The sequence below is a fragment of the Chaetura pelagica genome, unplaced genomic scaffold (genome assembly GCF_000747805.2).
Source record: "Chaetura pelagica isolate M959 unplaced genomic scaffold, ChaPel_1.0 scaffold350, whole genome shotgun sequence".
Taxonomy (NCBI): domain Eukaryota; kingdom Metazoa; phylum Chordata; class Aves; order Apodiformes; family Apodidae; genus Chaetura; species Chaetura pelagica.
In genome coordinates this window covers 674,976-693,969 of record NW_009951818.1, presented here as the reverse complement: position 1 = coordinate 693,969, position 18,994 = coordinate 674,976, and the positions used below count along the sequence as shown (strand labels likewise).

The 18,994-nt window shown below is 38.7% G+C and overlaps 1 protein-coding gene across 1 annotated transcript in view; it reads left to right on the top strand.

Annotated features, from left to right (window-relative positions):
- The first annotated feature begins 498 nt into the window (after positions 1 to 498).
- Positions 499 to 18,994, top strand: part of SOS1 (son of sevenless homolog 1 (Drosophila)) — a 42,835-nt gene continuing 24,339 nt past the window's right edge. Inside the window, exons 1-8 of the mRNA XM_010008680.1 lie at positions 499 to 528; positions 1,982 to 2,107; positions 4,342 to 4,473; positions 5,034 to 5,198; positions 8,591 to 8,800; positions 9,285 to 9,428; positions 13,701 to 13,811; positions 13,921 to 14,019. Coding sequence (XP_010006982.1) covers positions 499 to 528; positions 1,982 to 2,107; positions 4,342 to 4,473; positions 5,034 to 5,198; positions 8,591 to 8,800; positions 9,285 to 9,428; positions 13,701 to 13,811; positions 13,921 to 14,019 — 1,017 coding nt within the window. The remainder of the gene's footprint in view (positions 529 to 1,981; positions 2,108 to 4,341; positions 4,474 to 5,033; positions 5,199 to 8,590; positions 8,801 to 9,284; positions 9,429 to 13,700; positions 13,812 to 13,920; positions 14,020 to 18,994) is intronic.

The window sequence follows — 18,994 nt, the reverse complement described above, 5'->3', positions numbered from 1 at the left end:
AGCATATTTAAATCGCAACAGCAGTTAAATGAGCACCAGGACTGTGCCCAGACATGAAGTTCACAAATTAATGAGTGCCTTAGCAGGCAAGTGGATTTCTGTTTGAGGCTGTTGTATATTTGCACTTCATAACATTTAATTCTTTTACTATAACTGCAAACAGGATTTAAAACTCAGCTGTGAAATTAAGTAATTATGGCATAATTATTTGAATATAGACATGGGTTTAATATTTGGATGAGACAGATTGTTGGGTTTTGGTTTAAGGTGGTTAAGCTCTAGTGATTGCAGGAACTGAAGGCATTTCAGTTGTGTGCAGTGGAATGGGAAAATGGTGAAACTGAGGCTTGAAAGATGCGTTGCAAAAATTAGCAGTCAGCTTGGTGTGGTCTGCTTACCATCAGTGTAGGATTGAGGTGAAACTGCCTAAGTTCTGAAGCACTGGGATTAGCGTACCTGAAATTTTTAACTGGTTATTACTGCACTATTTTGTGAGCTATGGAAGAGCAAAGGAAACCTATACAGGAGGTTTGTTTCAGAGGTTAAATGATTGAAAAAATAATGGGAGGAGCAAGGGGGATCATGTTACACTTGGATTTACACCAGTGAGAATTTACAGACACTTATGACATAGATTAGGGGTTGACCTGCTAGAAAGCAGCCCCATTGAGAAAGACCTTGGCATCCTGGTGAGCAGCAAGTTATCTGTGGATCAGCAATGTGCCCTTGTGGCCAGGAGTATCCTGGGATGTATTAAGAATGGTGTGACCAGTATGTCAAGGGAGGCTCTCCCCCGCACCCTCCTCTGCCCTCATAAGACCACATCTGGAGTATTATGTCCAGTTCTGGGCTCCCCAGTTCAAGAGGGATAGGGATTACTAGAAAGAGTCCAACAGAGGACTATGAGGATGATGAAGGAACTGGAACATCTGTCATACGAAGTCTTCTTGAGAAGACTAAGAGGGCACCTTTTAACTGCCTACAAATATCTGAAGGGTGGATGTAAAGAATGGGCCAATCTCTTTCCAGTGGTGCCCAGTGATAGGATGAGGGGCATGAAGCTACAACACAGGAAGTTCCACCTTTGCATGAGGGGAAACCCCTTTACTGTGAGGGTGACAGAGCACTGGAACAGGCTGCCCAGAGGGAGCTGGAGAAGTCATTGCTAGACCACTCTTCATCATCTTTGAAAAGTCCTGGAAAATGGGAGAGGTGTTCCTGCTGCAGCAGGGGGGTTGGACTTGATGATCTTCAGAGGTACCTTCCAGCCCCTATAATTCTGTGACTATGTGCAAATGAATGTATGGGGACCAGACTTGCAAAACCTCTGAACTGCCACTTAATGCCAGGACAACACTGTGGCTTTTTTTGAAGTGTTTTTTTCACTCTGTGGATGGACATCTTTCTAAAAAATCAGTACGGGAACAAACTTCTAAACTAATCTTATTTTAGCGAGTGCTAGTGGAGAATGTATTAAATAATTTGAAGGCTATGTACTACTGAAATAATTGCTATTTCTGTACTGCTCTCTCTGTAAACTAAGTTCTCTATTTCATTATTAAAGTTTAAGTGATGAACAGCGAGTTGTAAAATGGAGAAAACCCCATGTTTGGAATGTCTTGTACCAACAGCGGCATAAGAGCTAGTGGAGAAAGTTAAACATATGCAGAGTTTTTTGACAGTTTTCCTAATTGCACTGCTAAGCACTGTTATTAATTAGCTGTTTTCTTGGCATTAAACATCACTTACAGCAATGTGAGTACATTTAACATTTGAGATTTGTATTTCTGTTGGGTGTAGGTGAGTGTTTCACTCAGGTTTGTCTGGTGTGCCTTAACAGAGCTATGTTTTGGTTTGGATTTTTCTGAGCTGTTAGGCTCATACTTCTGTCCTTTTTTTTTTTTTTTTTTTTTTCCCCAAGTAAAGCATCTGTTTTGGCAAAGTGCAAAACTCAAAAATCTATTTCTTCTATTTCCTATAGGTTCAGGTGCAAGTCCATCCTAAACTTTCCTCTACTGAAGATGCATTACAATATGTGGAGGAGTTAATTCTCCAGTTGTTAAATATGTTGTGTCAAGCCCAGCCAAGAAGTTTTCTGGATGTAGAGGTATAAAGAATAATTATTACAAATCTGTAATTACTTTAACTGTTACATGAAAAGTTAATATATTAATTATTTCACAGTGTAAAAATGAAAGCAGGAATGATGTATCTTTATGTAGCAGAACCTTCTGCATAAATACTGCTGAGTTACCCAGTAGCTGATTTCCCTATCAATTTAATTTGTTGTTCAATGCACAGTAAATCTCTGATCTGTAATAGTGTATAATAGTTGGTGAGTGTGACTTGTGTACATAACGCTGACCGGTTCCTTTCAGAAGACCGATTTTCCCCATTGATACTGCATGCAACCTATAGCTGCTTAGTCTGAGGCTCTGTGCTGCTTTCTCAGCATGGTGAATTAGGCTCCATGCCAGAAATTTTAACAAAAGTAGTTCAGTCACTTTCTCAGAAGGGGCTGAGAAACACTTCTTTCATCTATATAGAAACCTTTTCTCTTACCTTTTCAAAGATCTGCAACCTCTCTTGCTCAGAAAAGCAGTTTGATGTTTGAGAGTAGGGCTTGATTTGAGAAGAGTTTCTCTATTTGAGAAACAAATTATTTAAGTTAATTGAATTAAGCTTCTAAGCTCATGAATACCTTGGTAGCCCTTTGTGCTTAACCATGATTTGAAGACCTCATGCCAAGCTGCAAACTCCATGTGCAGTGTGCCTGTTGGTTTCCAGTACTCGGGGGGCTGTGCCTGTGCCAGGTTGTATAACAAGACAAGATGCAACTTCCTCATGTTCTGGAGACACTGGAGTAATAGGAAAACAAATCTAAATAACAACAAAAAAGCCTTCAAAAAATAAAAGGTAGCTGTCTCTGAGATAAAGATTCTTTCATTGAATCCTCCCTCTTCTCTTTTAAATACTGACACCTCTAATGGTGTTCCAGTGTCCCTTCTAATGACTGGCCTGTTTTTTGACATGATTCTGGTCTGGCAGTTCAAGAGACAAGAGGTTTGTGGAATATTGTTTAATGCTGTATTTTAAACAACACTACCAAAAAAATTGACACATAGTGTTGCATTACAGGTCTTTTGACTGTGAAGTCAGGATGAGAAATGCAAGAATTAGAGATGACCAGGCAACCTCAATTTACCCCCTTTGTGTTTATACATAATGATGCTGTCTTTAGTTATATGGTCATACACATTTATTTTTTCCCAGGACACCTACATTCATTGTTCAGTCAACAGGCTGGACTATGTTAATGGAGTGAATTGGTATTAGATAGTGAATTTTTTTGGGGGAAAGGGGGTAGGATCTCTAGTTTTGCAGAAATGTTATGATACGGGGAGAAGAAGAAAAGCCTGTACTTTGGAATGTTCAGTGCCATCTTTGTAGAATTCTGTTGTTCCAGTTTTTTGTCAGAAAGTTTTCATTTGTATATCTTCTCCTGTACTAGCTCTTTGTAAGTGATCATTGATTCCATCTTCTTCCTTTCATGGTTGCTCAGTTGGGGGGTCATATTTACATAAGTGAACACTTGCAACCCAAATAGTCAGTGGGAACTGTGGTCTGAAAATATAAAATAAGAAGTTATCTGGGAAATTAGATTTCTAGCATTTCTGAACACCAGAGCTATCAAAAAACCTCCAGAGAGCTGTGTATGAGTTCCAGCAGGAGACTTGTTCAGTGCATAGGAGCATGTGGATGTCCTTAAGCACCCTGACTGCTGGAAAGAGTAAAGAAGGTGGGGCATATATGGTCTGTAGACTATGAAATTCTTTCAAAGTATGTGGTTACTGTTGGACATTCTCTTTTCCTACTATGTTCACTGCTATTGTCAGAGCAGTTTGCATGTATACAGTCTGGACCACGTGCTGATCAGTAAAGGTGAAACAGAAACTAGCATTGTCTCGTTTAGTGAGTATTCTGAACAGGGAATAAAGTGCTAGGTCAAAGCATTGTCTTGTGTTTAAATGCTGAATTACCATGCATGTGCACAAGGGGAGAAGACTGTGCCTGCTATGACAATTTTATTCTGGCATTTCTCAAATGTTCAGTACTAGATTATTTTATAATAATGATACTCTGATACAGCCTTATGAATGTATTGAGAAGCACATACCAAAACTATAAAATTTATGCACGTTGTACAAATTTTTATAGTTTAAATACTAACATGAACAAACATTTTTGTGTTAAGTAATGGAAAGCAATTTGATAATGTAGCAATATTGCTAGACTCGTTCAGATTGTGCATTTACCCTCTAGTCCTGTTTTTTTCCTAAGGATCGTGTTCAAAAAAGTTTTCCCCATCCCATTGATAAGTGGGCAATAGCTGATGCCCAGTCTGCAATTGAGAAGAGGAAACGAAGAAATCCGTTGTCTCTCCCAGTAGAAAAAATCCATCCCTTACTAAAGGTAAGCAGTGACGTAGTCTTGCTTGACAGTGCAATTTGAAGTTGACAACTTTCTTCCATGTGTCTATATGCTACCTGGAGTGTAAGCAAAAAGGAATAAAGTTATCTATGTCTTGTACATAGTTTTATTTTAAGTGTTTCAATTCAGTTAATTGCATTTATTTATTTTCACTTAAAAAGTTGTTCTCTGTTGGACACACAAAGTCAAGAATTCATTTGCTATGAATATGATCATTCTTGTTTCATTTTGCATGACTAATAACATGCTCAAGAAACTTCCGGAAATAGCCCTGAATATTTAAATAAGGTTTTTGGGACAGTTGTTTGCTGTTGTCACTTCTACAGTTACTGAGCAGCATCTGCAATGACAGTTCCTTCTCTAACTCCTTCTAGCAGCATCTGCAATGACAGTTCCTTCTCTAAGCCTAGACTCCTGTGTTTGTGTTACTAAAATAGACTGGGTATGTGGTGATTGAGTATGGTCTTAAAATTACTGGTTTTAGTTGTAACCTATGGTGTATATTTCACTAACAGTGGAACACTTATTTTTTTCCATTTCAGGAAGTTCTAGGCTACAAAATTGACCACCAAATGTCTGTTTACATAGTGGCAGTATTAGAGTACATTTCTGCAGACATCTTAAAATTGGTTGGGAATTACGTGCGGAATATACGACATTATGAGATTACAAAACAAGATATTAAAGTCGCAATGTGTGCTGATAAGGTAAGCATGGCTCTTCTTTCTCATGTTAACAAGAGGTTTTAATGAAGTTTTGAGAGGGTGATGTCTATTCCTTATTAAGGAATATGTTAAGTGTTTTACCTTTGAAAGAAGTTACTGCCCTAAAATACAGTTCCAGTAATGAAGCAAAGCTACCAAAAAGCTAACCGAGCTTACAGAGCTGTTGCATAGTTGTGTCTCTTCCTTTTGATATAACTTTCTTAGTCTCAGCAATGTGGGAATGCTGTAAAAAATACTGTGCAGCAGCACTAACATAAAAGTTTAACATTCGTAAGCTGTAATAGTGGAACCTAATTTTGTAGCTTGAAAAAAGAAGACTGAAAATAAGCGTTGGTAGTCTCCTAAAATAATTCTGTGGTGCATGTGAAAAGTAGTGTTTTGATGTTCTAGCACTTTAAAATAAAAATCTACCTGCATTAGCATCTCAGCCTAATCCTCCTTAGCAGTCCATTTTTTTTATCTGAAGGTAGTCTTGTAGCTTCAGAAGATTCTTTAGGTTCAGACAGGAATTGCCTCATTCCAGCAGTGATACAAAAAGGTCCCCTGTCTGTTTTTCAGTTGCCTTTTAACTTCTGTAGCCACCTCATTAGCATCTGAAGTTTTCCGTTGTTTACAAAACAAAACGTGAAGTTAATCTAATGGATCGCATTTAAGGATCTCTAATCTTGCCTGAAGTCTAGGAATTTTCATTTTTATCACCTCTTTTCAGTGTTTTGTCTTGGTCTGTGTTAATCCTGTGTCTTGGGTTAGGATGCCTTTGTTTCAATAAATGCCTTTGTCTCACTTCTACTTGCCTTTTTTCATCCTACCTTTTCACCTTTTTCTATTCTCTCAAGGTATTTTGCAGGGTCAAGTACTTCTCAATCAGGACATTAGTCTTGGTCACTCTTGCTTTAATCATATAGCCTGGGCAGGGTCTGAGGGTATATGCTTGAATAATAACAGGAACAAGTGCTGTTGCTGCCTGCTTCTTTCTGTTTAGGAAGGGTGAGCAGAAGAGCTGTGATAAAGTTGATTTAGAAAATTCCGTTGTATTACACTGGAGAAACTCTTTGATAGGCATGCAGATGAAAGGCTCTAAAGCAGACATGTTGGTTGACTGCCTCAGCAGAGCAAGCCATTAAAAGGTGCTTCCAAGGTATTTTCTTTCCAGTTGCATTGAGAGACTTCATAGTATATTATGTTCATATCCATGACATGTTCTGCTTGGTTTTAGTTTTTGAATCAACACAATCAGAACAGTTTCTTGGCCCTGTATGCCATTTTTTTCCTCAAGCACTTTCACACTTGTTTTTGTGCCATCCATCCATCTGGAAAATTTTGCCTTGTCTGCAAAAAACAAACTCTGTTAAAATGCAAGCTGCTTTCCTTCTACTATCTACTCATGCTTCTGATTGCTCTAAAGTCAATATCTGGGGTATAGTTATTTGTGGATTTCACAGTAGTGAGATATGCACTACATGAATTCAACCTGGAATCTTCTAGCTCCAGTATGTGCTAGAACTGCATCTGTGAGGTGGTTACAAATGTTGTGGCCTCCTTGAAAACCTGCATTATTCAACGTAATTTCCTACGGTAGTGGCCTTATAGTGTCCCATTCCCCAGAATTAGTTGGATTCTCCTTATAAGCTGATTTCCATGTACATTGACTGGCTATAAAAGATTGCTCACCATCTGTTCTTAGAACTTCAGAAGAAGTCAGTCTTAATGCAAAAAGTCTGTTTTTCTGCTTTCAGAGAATCTTAGGACAAGGGTGTGTAGCATGGACCTTTGAATCACTGGGACAAATAACCTGCTGTGCACTGATTTCCCTTCTCACTAGATGTGTATTTTTGAGGAGTGTTAGGATAAGACCTGAGTGAAGAATGTCTGCTCTTAGGTTTGTTTCTTCCAGCATTTAAGTCTGATGAAGCTACCAGACCATCTCTTGAAGTTACAAATCCTCAAATATTTTCTTGCAGAATAGTTCATTTGTGTAGTATCCATAGTCAGCAGCTTGGTTAACTGATATGTCTTCTGGAGAACTGCCTGTAACATAGTTTAAAGAAAGAAGACTTCTGTAAATACGAGGGTAAATGCCATGTTTGTTGTGGCTCATTCAGAAGTTTTAATTCTTGATCTTCAGTTTTAGAATTATTTTGAGAAACACTTGTTCATTCTGTTTTCTGTCATCTTAAGAGCTGTAGTTCGTGTTTCATGTGTGAGCCTTTCCTTCTGTGGTTCTCAGAGGAGCCCTTACAGCTTTGATCCTGCAGTTTTTTCCTAAGTGATTGACAGGATTCATCTCCATCTGTTCGGAAAAGAGACTGGCAAGCAGCACTTAAGTTTTCATTTATTTTGAAGTTCACATGTATTGTTTGATAGATTTCATTACTTCCTGGAAGAGTGATAGATTTGTTTATAAATACTGTCTCATCTGTCTGTCCCAGGACAAAGTCATCATGTATGTTGAACTACACTTCATGTTAGCATGTTAAGATTTACTACATCATTGTAAATTGTTTGTGGACCCTCTAGATTTTCTTTCTGGTAACGATACTTTGAATTATGATGCCTTTTACTAATTTGCTGTCAACTTATTTAATTTGCCTTTAAGATACTACCTGAGTATCATGGAAACAATGCAAAGTGGGGTACCTGTTTGCCATTTGCTTAAGGCATTGTAATGAATTCTGGCTCAGATACTGTGTTTGGAAGAAGTGTTCAGTGATCCACTTTTCTTGAAGTTTGAATTATTAATTCCTTGTGTTTGGTCAGCCTTTCTTGGGTATTAATTGGAACCTCTGGCATTCATAGCTTTAGAGGTAATTTTGTCTGGGTAGTCCTGCAGTGGCTGCCACCTTTTCTGAAGCTGGTGCCCTTCCTCAAGGGTCTTTTTTAACAAGAGAGTTCAGGCCACGTACGGTATGTGGGCAGGGCAGTGTTAATCACAGATAGGTTACAGGGTTCTGAGTAAGATCATTTGTGACTTCTTGTTAAAGCTGAAGGCGAAAACCCAAAATGCATACATTTTTTGACCAGGTAATATAGTATCTCTGATACTTAGATTACATATGGCTAATTCAGCATAATAGAATACAGCTAAAAATGTCTGGAACTTCATAGACCTCTTAAAAAATTGTAATTTATTTTAGGAACACATTATTGGAGAGATGCCTGGATTGGTCTAAATGACTGGGAATTCTTCAGATATTGCTGCTGAAGTTAATGACTTGCAAATTCATTGCAATTGATACTGCAGAATAATACATAAATCTTACTGCTGATCAGTCTGATTTCATTGCAATAGTAGATTTCCTTTTCTGGTAAATTACTGGTAGGTCTTGAAAATAAATTGTTCTCATTTTGTGGATTTCCTCCTCTTTGCTACCTAGGTATTAATGGATATGTTCCATCAGGATGTAGAAGATTTAAGTGCACTAACTTTGTCTGATGAGGAACCCTCCACCTCAGGGGAGCAAACCTATTATGACCTAGTGAAGTCATTTATGGCAGAGGTTCGACAATATATAAGGGAACTAAATCTCATTATCAGAGTCTTTAGAGAGCCATATGCCTCCAACTCTAAACTGTTTTCATCTCATGTAAGTACTGTAAAAACCACAAACAAAGCAAACCCTATTATAATATCTATAAATCTAGATTAATACTTCCAAAACTTAGCTATTGTCAAGTTTAACATATCAGTAGTAGAGGAAGCATTTGTCTTGAGTTCTGAAATGGAAATAGTAAAGGAGCACTTGTGAGGAAGCTCTGATTTTGTAAAACTGGAAAAAAATCTGCTCTGCTTACTAAATTCACTTGCAGGCCTCTAATGTAAAATTTGTCTATACTTTACCATGTTTCAATCGTTGTAATTTTTTAATATTTATACATACATAGTAATTTTAAAAATAAATTATATGATCTTTTATAAGTTACACAGAAAGTATATAATTAAATATGTTCAGAATCTAGTTCTGTTTGCTTAACTTCTATATTATAACATATATGCATGTAGCATTCTTCCTCTAAGAAATTGTGTCTGGTTCTTTGTTGATTTTTGTCTGGTTCTGTTGTTTTTTGTAGGATGTGGAAAATATATTTAGTCGTATATCGGACATTCATGAACTTAGTGTGAAGTTGCTGGGTCATATAGAAGACACTGTTGAAATGACAGATGAAGGTAGTCCTCATCCGCTAGTAGGCAGCTGTTTTGAAGACATGGCTGAGGTAAAAAAAAAATCTTTGAGGGTTGTGGGCTTTTTTTGCTATTTATATGTATTTTAGTTACTTGCACTTATATGCTAAGTATGTCTCTGTTCTAGCTGCCTTTGTTTAGGTTGAGATCTCTTCTTCCAGCCCCATCATGATGAATAGACTGACCATTTTTGAGAGTGCTTTTACCTTTTTAGTCTCGAAACTTCCATTTTCCTCATGCTATTTAAACTTTAGAGGGTACAGGTGGGAGAGGGGAATGAAGCCAACCACCTGAGGTTAGACTTCAACAGAAATTGAGGTATCGTCTTTAGATCAGGATTGCTGTAGAAAGACAAAGTGGAAAAGGGGCTTTATTGCCAACTGGCTTACTGGTGAGGAAGGCTTTTGATATAGACTTCTTAGTAGATGGAGACCAAAGCTTGGACATTGAAGAATTGAGAAGAGAAGGGGACGTGCATAACAAAAAAGCCTGACAACAAAGGCTCTTGTGCTGTCCTCCGGAGAAGGTAGGATGACCAAAGGCTCATCTGAAGTGTCTGTTTTCCCAGTATGCCTGTGTTCATGTACAGATTGGAGGATCTGAGCATCTGCACAGTTGCAGGGCTGTCATGTGACTGAAATTAGTGATGTGGCAGGAAGGGGTGCATGATGGAGAGCTGTATGAACAAATATAGGCACTCAGGAAGGACGGGTGGGGAAGGTGAGGCCAGGAGGCTTAACAAAAGATCATCTTAAATACGTGGAGCTCTGTTATGGAATGATTGATGAGCTGGTTGAATGGGGTTGTTTTGGGATCAGGATCAGAAGAGGAGGCCAGCAAAAGACCGTTGTGGTCAAGCCTCTCTAAAGCAAAGACTGCCCAAATGACAGGTGGACTAAATCTTCTCTAAACAAGGAGGAATCATCTCCTTATCACAGGCCCTGGTTCTCTTGGGAGAATAACCTTCCTGGTATCTGTTGGATGGACCACTTACTGTTGTTCAAGTAATCCAGAATATTTCTGAAGGGCTCTGGGGACAGGTTTTTTTATGGCATATGCCAGTGAGCCAACTAAAAAAGGGGCTGCCCTTCTTCCTCTTGAACAAGGAAGAACTAGCAGGAACATTGTGGCTAATGGCAGGCTTGGCTGCAGGTGGTAGGTATGGTACAGTTTAAGGTCCTGAGAAAAATGCAGGAGATAAACAGACTGAAGACACTGGGCTCTGGGAGAGCAGACTTAGCTTTTTTCAGTGAATTGGAAGGCAGGTGCACATTGGTGGCTGCCTTGAGCATAGGAAGGGCTCAGGATAGATGGTTTCTTCTCAAAAGCACAAGGAATATGCATTCCCAGTCCCTAAGAAAAAGAGTAGGTGTAGCAGGAGGCAGGGTTAAGTGCAGTTTGGAATTCCCTTTTTAACCAAACACGAGTCCTTCACTGTAACGACACTGAGGTGCTGGAGTGTGTCCAAAGAAGAGCAACAAAGCCAGGGAAGGGTCTAGAGTACAAGCCCTGTGAGAAACAGCTGAGGGAACTAGAGTTGTTTAGACTGGAGAAAAGGAGGCTGAGGGGAGACCTCATGGCTCTCTTACAGCTGCCTGTAATGGGGTGGGGGTTGGTCTCTTTTCCCAAGTAGCAAGTGGTAGGATGGGAGGAAACAGCCTCAAGTTGCTACAGGGGAGGTTTAGGTTGGATATTAGGAAAAAATTATTCGCTGTAAGGGTTATCAAGCACTGGGACAGACTACACAGGGAAGTAGTTGAGTCACCGTCCGTAGAGGTATTTGAAAGACATGTAGGTGGTGCTTAGAGACATGGTTTAGTGGTGGACTTGGCAGTGAGAGGGTAAGGGTTGGACTTGATGCTCTTAAGAGTCTTTTCCAACTGAAATGATTCTATGATTCAAAAAGAAACACAGGCTTCCTGAGAGGAACTTATCAGCATTGTCTATGCAGGTGGATACAGTATAAGGAGGGCTGCAGCTCAGCTGGAGTTAAAACTTTGTGAGGAATGTGACGCAAAGCAAGAAGAGTTTGTGTAGGTAAAATAGTATGAAAAAATGGTGGTAGAAAATACTGCTATCTTGCTCATGGGGTAAGATGTCCAGTGCTGGAGGACGTGGAACAGACTGAGGTAGTCAGTCTCCTTTGTTCAGTCTTCAGTGGCAAGATGTACTTCTAGGTTTCTCAGGTAGGCTTACTACCAAAGATTGAGGGGAAGAGGTGGAAGTCAAAGCTCAAGTTAGATACCATTGATCTAAGGTACATATATGTGAGTTGTTGGATCAGGACAGGATGCTAGGGCAGCTGGGTAATGTAATTGAAAAGCCACCATCTAGGGTTCTTGACATTTAGTGGTGAGTTGAGTTCTTCAGTGACTGGAAATGAAGTGGTATGCCCAGTCTCAAAGAGACTCATGAGGGAGAATACTGGAAATTATCTCAGCCTCTTCTCAGTCCCTAAGAAGTTTTGTAAATCTTTCTGGAATTCACATCTACCCATACAAAGGACTAGAAAATGATTGGGAACAGCCAGTATAGATTTCCAAAAATAAAACTGTACCTGAACAACTTGACTGCTTTTTAAGGGAGATGGCTGGGCAAAATAAAAGCAGTTAATATCCCTTTTCTGAACGTAAACTGTACTGAAGGCCTTGCTTCTCATAGTGTCCTTACTGTAGACTAGCTAGTTGAATTATGGAGTGAGTGGGAGATTGGCTGGACTGACAAGCTTGAAGGACTGTCTATCTGGTGGCCAATGGTTGGTGGCATTCCTTAGGGTTTGATCCTGGGGCTGATACTGTTTGATGTCTGTATGCGTTATGAGGAGAAGGTTTGCCTCATCAAGTTGGTTGATGATGCCAAATTGTCTCAAAGAGACTCATGAGGGAGAATACTGGAAATTATCTCAGCCTCTTCTCAGTCCCTAAGAAGTTTTGTAAATCTTTCTGGAATTCACATCTACCCATACAAAGGACTAGAAAATGATTGGGAACAGCCAGTATAGATTTCCAAAAATAAAACTGTACCTGAACAACTTGACTGCTTTTTAAGGGAGATGGCTGGGCAAAATAAAAGCAGTTAATATCCCTTTTCTGAACGTAAACTGTACTGAAGGCCTTGCTTCTCATAGTGTCCTTACTGTAGACTAGCTAGTTGAATTATGGAGTGAGTGGGAGATTGGCTGGACTGACAAGCTTGAAGGACTGTCTATCTGGTGGCCAATGGTTGGTGGCATTCCTTAGGGTTTGATCCTGGGGCTGATACTGTTTGATGTCTGTATGCGTTATGAGGAGAAGGTTTGCCTCATCAAGTTTGGTTGATGATGCCAAATTGTGGGGGGGGGGACACAGGACAACAAAGCTACTTCTTGAGGGACTGGAGAAGTGAACCTGCTGGAGAAATGGACCTACAGGAACCTCATGAAGCGGAGTAAAGGCAAACATGAAGTTCTGCACCGAGGACCAAAAAACTGCATGCAGTGGTCCAGCTGCCTGTCTGACGAGCAGTACTGCGCAATGGGGCTTGGAGATCCTCCAGAATCAGCAGTGAAGACTAACTGCCTACTGTATTATATTAGGAAAACTGTAGCCAGCAGGTTAGGGAATCATTTCTGTGTAGCACTCGAGAGCACATCTGGCATACTGTGTCAGTTTTGGTCTTTCTAGTACAAAACGTGGTTATACATGAGGGTTGCCAGGATGATTAAGGAGTTGAGGGCCCATGATGTACAAAGAAAGTTGAGACTGCTGGATTTATTCAGTCTTAAAGAAGTCTGAGGAAGGAGATCTTATTTCTGTCTTCATTTACCTGAAAGGAAAGTACAGAAAAGACTGAGGCAGACTCTTACTGTAGAGAACTGTGAAGTGAAATGAGAGAGAGCATGCAAATGGTTAAAAAGGGTAATCCTGATTAGATAGTGGTGGGAAAAAAAGTCTGCAATGAGAACAACTGAACATTGGAATAGGCTGCTCAGAGCGGTTTTGATGCCTCCACCCTTGGAGGTACTCTGAACTTAACTTGGTGAGGCCCTGAACAACTTCAGCTATCCTTGATGCTGGATCTGACTTTTTTTCCCTGAATTGAGTCCCTGCTTTGACCAGGGCATCGGACCACTTGAACAGAGATCTCTTCCAGGCTGAATTATCCCATGACCCTGTGCATGTAAAATTATTGATCCTTCTCTATACGTGCTTTGGAAAAAGGATGCAGAAAAGTCTTTCCTATGTCAACTATGTATATTTTCTTTAAGAAATATGAAGCTTAGGTACTAAATCGGTTTTGTAAAATTATTCTGTATTTCTTCTTAGGAACTAGCATTTGATCCATATGAGTCATATGCACAAGATATTTTGCGACCTGGTTTTCATGATCATTTTCTAAGTCAATTGTCAAAGCCAGGAGCAGCATTTTATTTACAGGTAACTTCCTTTTAAGTAAATCATACTATTGATATTACAATTTTAATTGCATGGTATCGTTGCTTCAGTACATTCATAGTTTTAAGACTGAAACTTACTTTGTTTCTAGTCAATAGGTGAAGGCTTTAAAGAAGCTGTGCAGTATGTTCTACCCCGGCTGCTCCTTGCCCCTGTTTACCACTGTCTTCATTATTTTGAACTGCTAAAAGTAAGAACATTGTGTCAATCTGATGTTTTTTTATAATTCTCCGTTTTGGATACCAGAGCTTTGTGTGCTCAGTTAGATGTGAAAAGTTTTACTAGAATGTGAATAGTAAGACTGCTGTGATAGAGAGAAAAGCAGGTTATATGCTTTAGTGTGTGCTATAACTAACTGAAAATCAGCTTGTAATTTTATGCAAGGTTTACAGCAGCTAATGATTGTGTTGAATATAATGTTACTATTAATTTAGAAAGCAATAGATACCTAGACACTCATTTTTTAAATTATTGTTTTAAAAGTGGTAAGAGATAATGGAAAATGGCTGTATTACAGAAGTCCAAGACTTTCTCAAGGTGTTATTTTATAAAGTTAAAATCACAGTAAGATTTTCCTTCAGACTTCATTTTATTTTCATAAAAGCTTCATATTCTTGCAGTGCACATCCCATGGTGGCTGTAAAGGTGATTTCCTTCCTTCACAGGGAAGGTTTGATTGATACATACACTTCTTAGGCTTTTTGTAGTGAGACCTCACATTGTCAAGACTCTGTAACATACACATATAAAGAAAATAGCTACAGAATGTTTTTCTGGGGTGTTTATTGGTTAGCACTGAACAATAATCTTTCAGGAGTGTATAGAATTTTCAGGAAAAATTTTGAGTTTGAACTTAGTGGAAACTCAGAAGGGATGCAGTGTTCCACGCTTAATTACTTGGAGAAATTTGGATCAGAAATAAAGAAATAAAAAAAACAAACAAAAAACCCCCAAATCTGGGTGTGTTTTTCTTGAATGTTCATTTGGTTGTCTTGGGGTAACACAGTAGTGAGGTCATCTTTAAGTGTCTACAGTTTAAACATGGTTTTTACTAATTTAGATCTTCAAGTACAGCTTTGGCATATAGCTCATCTTGTGTCATATGCCTTTTTTTTTAATTTTGGAACGTGTCCTTCATCTGTGTGTCTAGCTCATGGGTTTGGTCTGACTTCTCAGACATCTTTAACATATTAAGCATTTCCTTTCATGACAGTCCATTGGAAGGGAGGTATGATACAGCTTGTCTGCATTTGGAATGTTAAATACCTGCACAGACATTAGGTTTCTCTGCTGGTGCTTTTATCACACAATTGAAAAATGCAGTACCTTGTGGCTTTGCATACTTCCACGTGAATGTGGTATTTTCTTACACAGTAGACAAAGCATGTAGGATTAATGTTGTCTGACACAGACATCCTGTGTTGCTTCTTGCCATTGGTAATTTTACTGGGGGAAAGAGGGGTTGCATGCTTACAGAAATAGGGGGCAGCTCATGTATTCCTTTTTTATAGCACAAACTGAAGTCTAAGATAAGCCCACCTCCAGCAAGTTCTTCGTATTTTTGCAACTCCTGATTTGTGTAAAATTCTTGCCTTATTCATGCTGTACACACACACCCCCCTCCACCCTGTGTAACTCTGATGATGTTAGGTTGGATTTTGTTCTGTATATTACAACCTTCCAGATTTTCTTTCCACTGTGTTGCTTGTCTCGTAATTTAGTGAGGCACTTATCACCACAGTCTGTCAGATGTGATACATGTAATGGGCAGTGATGGATAATAGGAGCACATGGAGAGAGACTAGCTGTCATGGCAGTAGCTTGATCTGTCAGTTAGTCCATACATGTGCACAGAGCTTATGAATCCCTCCCTCAGTAGTCACTGCTGGCAGAACATTTTCTTTCTTAGATCTTTCTTAGGTTATACTTAAAAATGGCCTGACAGAAGGATATTTGCTGGGTATGGTATTGGTGGAATTATTTAGCCATCTAATCCTGATAATTTCACTCAAGCAAGGTTGTATTGAATTCTTTTGTATGTTAAGAGACCTGATGTAGTGATTGCAGGCTTATCTGTGAGTAACCAACTTTAAAATGCTATTAAAGTTCTCTTGGTATGAAGAGACAGAATATTGGTGAAGTTGTATGTTCAAAAAACATTTTATTTGTCTTGAATATAGATATACTTAAGGATAAAGGGATTAGCATTTTTCTTCGAGCTGTATTGTGTAATCTTGCATTCTTTGAAGTTACCTATTTAAAATGTATCTCCAAGTTACTTTCTAACTATGCAGACTAGAAAAAAGGTGGATTTCTATCCACTGATGGTTATCCTGTTTGGAAATTAAAGCCCTCCTGAAGTTTTGACAGGCTAGGAGGAACGCACAAAAACATGTTCTATTTTTAGTTCAAGCTCCTTGCTGTAACTTTGTTGGAAAATGAGCATATGATTAAGGGCTGTTTTCCTTTTACTGGCCTGAAAGTCCCCGAACTTTTATTTAAGAAACTTAACTATATAAAATAGCAGCCTCATGTGAGACTCTGCTTTTCTGCAGATTTGCTTTCCTAAATGGGGACTTTTGAGTGAAAGGTAGGATGGTACAAATAGTGCAGTTATTTATGATGAGTTATTGAAGGAAGAAGTTCACAAAACTTTTACATTTACTTGGGCACTGCTTCAGATGCTGTAAATTTGTATGCATGTATGATACTATTTCCTTTCTTTGGGTAAACAGAAGATATTACTTTTAAGTTCCTTTTTTTTCCCAGTTGGAATGGCTCAAAGCTTATATAAACTGTGCTTAGATAAAATAAGATGCTCTGGAAAACAGGAGAGCCAGATTTCTTTCTAGTTTTATTTTTAAGCCAAGTGCATACTCCCATGTGTAGAAGTTGTGCCTTATGGTGGAAGTTGGAGGTGCAAGCAAATGAGGTTCCATATTTATTTCTTGCTTGTGTGGTTTTATTCACAATATTTCTCTTGCTTTTCTCCTTTATATGCCTGTGGGTTTATTCTTTAAATCAGCTTGTGTTTGACATCCAAAGGGAAGATGATGGGGAAAATGAGACCTAGTCACATCTGTGTGTATGAACTTTTTCCACAAATTTGTTTATTGTAAATCTTACTAATTGAGCTCTCTGAGGTCACTCTTTAATTGAAAAAAATATTCAGAATGTATTTAATATTTTCTTTCTAGCTATGGTACTCATTGATGTATTTGCTGTGTATGTGTATCAGAGAGAGATGTGTGTATGTGTATCACTTCATTTGTCAATGACTTCATGTCATCTGTTATGGAGTTGTGATGGGACTATGTTCTATTTGTATATCTTTTTTCTTTTTACGCAGCGTGTATCTGGGCTGTTGCGAAGCAGATGTTTCTTTCCAAGGGATTTTGTAATGAGAACTAATTGTCTTGGGGAATATTTTTGTGTTATCTCACTAAAATTGTTTTTCTGCAGAAGCTGGATAAAATCTAACAGAAGTAAAAGTAAAATCCCTCCTTCCACTTTGCACACAATCCTCAGTGACACTTGAGCTGTGTTATTGTCAGTCTGCTTCAGGACCAGCAAATGCAGGGAGTAGGATAACACAGGGCCAGACTGTACTTACCTAGATGGTGCCCTCTTTGGGCAATCAAATGAAGCACTAAGTGAACTCAGACTTTTGATTTTGCTTATGTGTCAAACCATGGGGTTACAGTCCTGTTTTCTGATCCGTTTTCTAGGAATACCTGCAAGGCAAATTCTCCTTGGTATCGTGAGAATTAGGTGTGCTGAGGCAGACTGTCCTTGGGGCTGGTGATCTGTTCCCAGTTTTCTATTACTGTTGCTGATTATGTTAGCTAGCTCTTTAGCTTACTTGGCAGCAGTTTATGCTGAACACCCAAGTCCAACCTCTCTTGAAAATAGATGGATGTTACAGGAACTTGGACAAACTTAAATCCTTTTTTTCCCCTCTAAACAGAAGTTTTGAGACAAGTACTCCATTGAGGATTGCATGTTAAGAAACTTACTGTAGCCGGTATTTTCAACTCCTATAGGAAGGCATGAGTTTTTATGACTGTGGCAGTCATCTTATAGCCCCTAATTAATTTTTGTTGCTGTATCATCTTTTAGTAGCAGTAGTATATTTCCCTGTTCTGTTCTCCTGCCTCCATTCCTTGTCACCTTCTGTATTAAAGGGAGATCCTTGAAGAGAGGTAGTGCTATAGTTGAGACTTGATACTTGTTTTTTTCAGTGTTAACATTTCTGAACATGGAACTGTGGAATTAGTCCAACTACCAGCGTGCTTTCTCTTGTTTTCTTATAGCAGTTGAGATCTATGTTTTCTGTCAATACACAAACAGGGTTCTACTGTTGCTTCCCAGAATGATCTCTGAAATTGTGAATTTGTCTTATTTAGCGTTCAAAAATTCATATATTTCTATCCAAACATAGAGGTGCCATCCAGTTAAGCTTCCGGCCTTGCAAACTTGGCTAGCAAAGATGAGACTTGAATTGTGTCGAAGCACTGAAAGTGGATTTTAGTCCACTTTGGAATTAAAAAAGAGAAAGGGAAGATGTTTTCAAATTGAATTGTCTTTACTATGATGGAAAATTTGGGGGAAGAAAATGGAAGACCTCAATTACAAGTGTGGAAGCACATAGGTAAATATTTTGTGATATTTCAAATACTGGTCTAACTAAATGTTATCAACTTAATTATGAATTTTAAATTTCTAATGTATTCTGCAGGTCTGCTAATAATGATGAGACAAACCAAAGTGACAGTAAGAAAGAAGATAATTTCAGAGCATGAAGGCTCTGGAAGGATCTGTGTGAACTTGTACGTTTGTTGCAGAAAGGTAATGAATCTGCTGTGGAAGAGACATCAGCATATGCAAATAAACCCCTCATATTTTTGAAGAATGCAGAGCAAATGTTTTTTTCTGTACTCTGGGAGGACAAGGCCTCCTGTAAACAAAGTAGCCGTTTCCCTAGTATTGGAATGTAGGCATATAACATGCATATATGGCAGCTAGTAGCCTACAAAAAGTCTGAATTTTAGGAAATGGATTTATGAGAACATTGAGGAACTTGAAAACAAGACTTTGGTTTTGTATCTGTTCCTAGAAGAAGGAAACGGTTAAGTCCAATGAGAATTGTTCACATACATTAAACT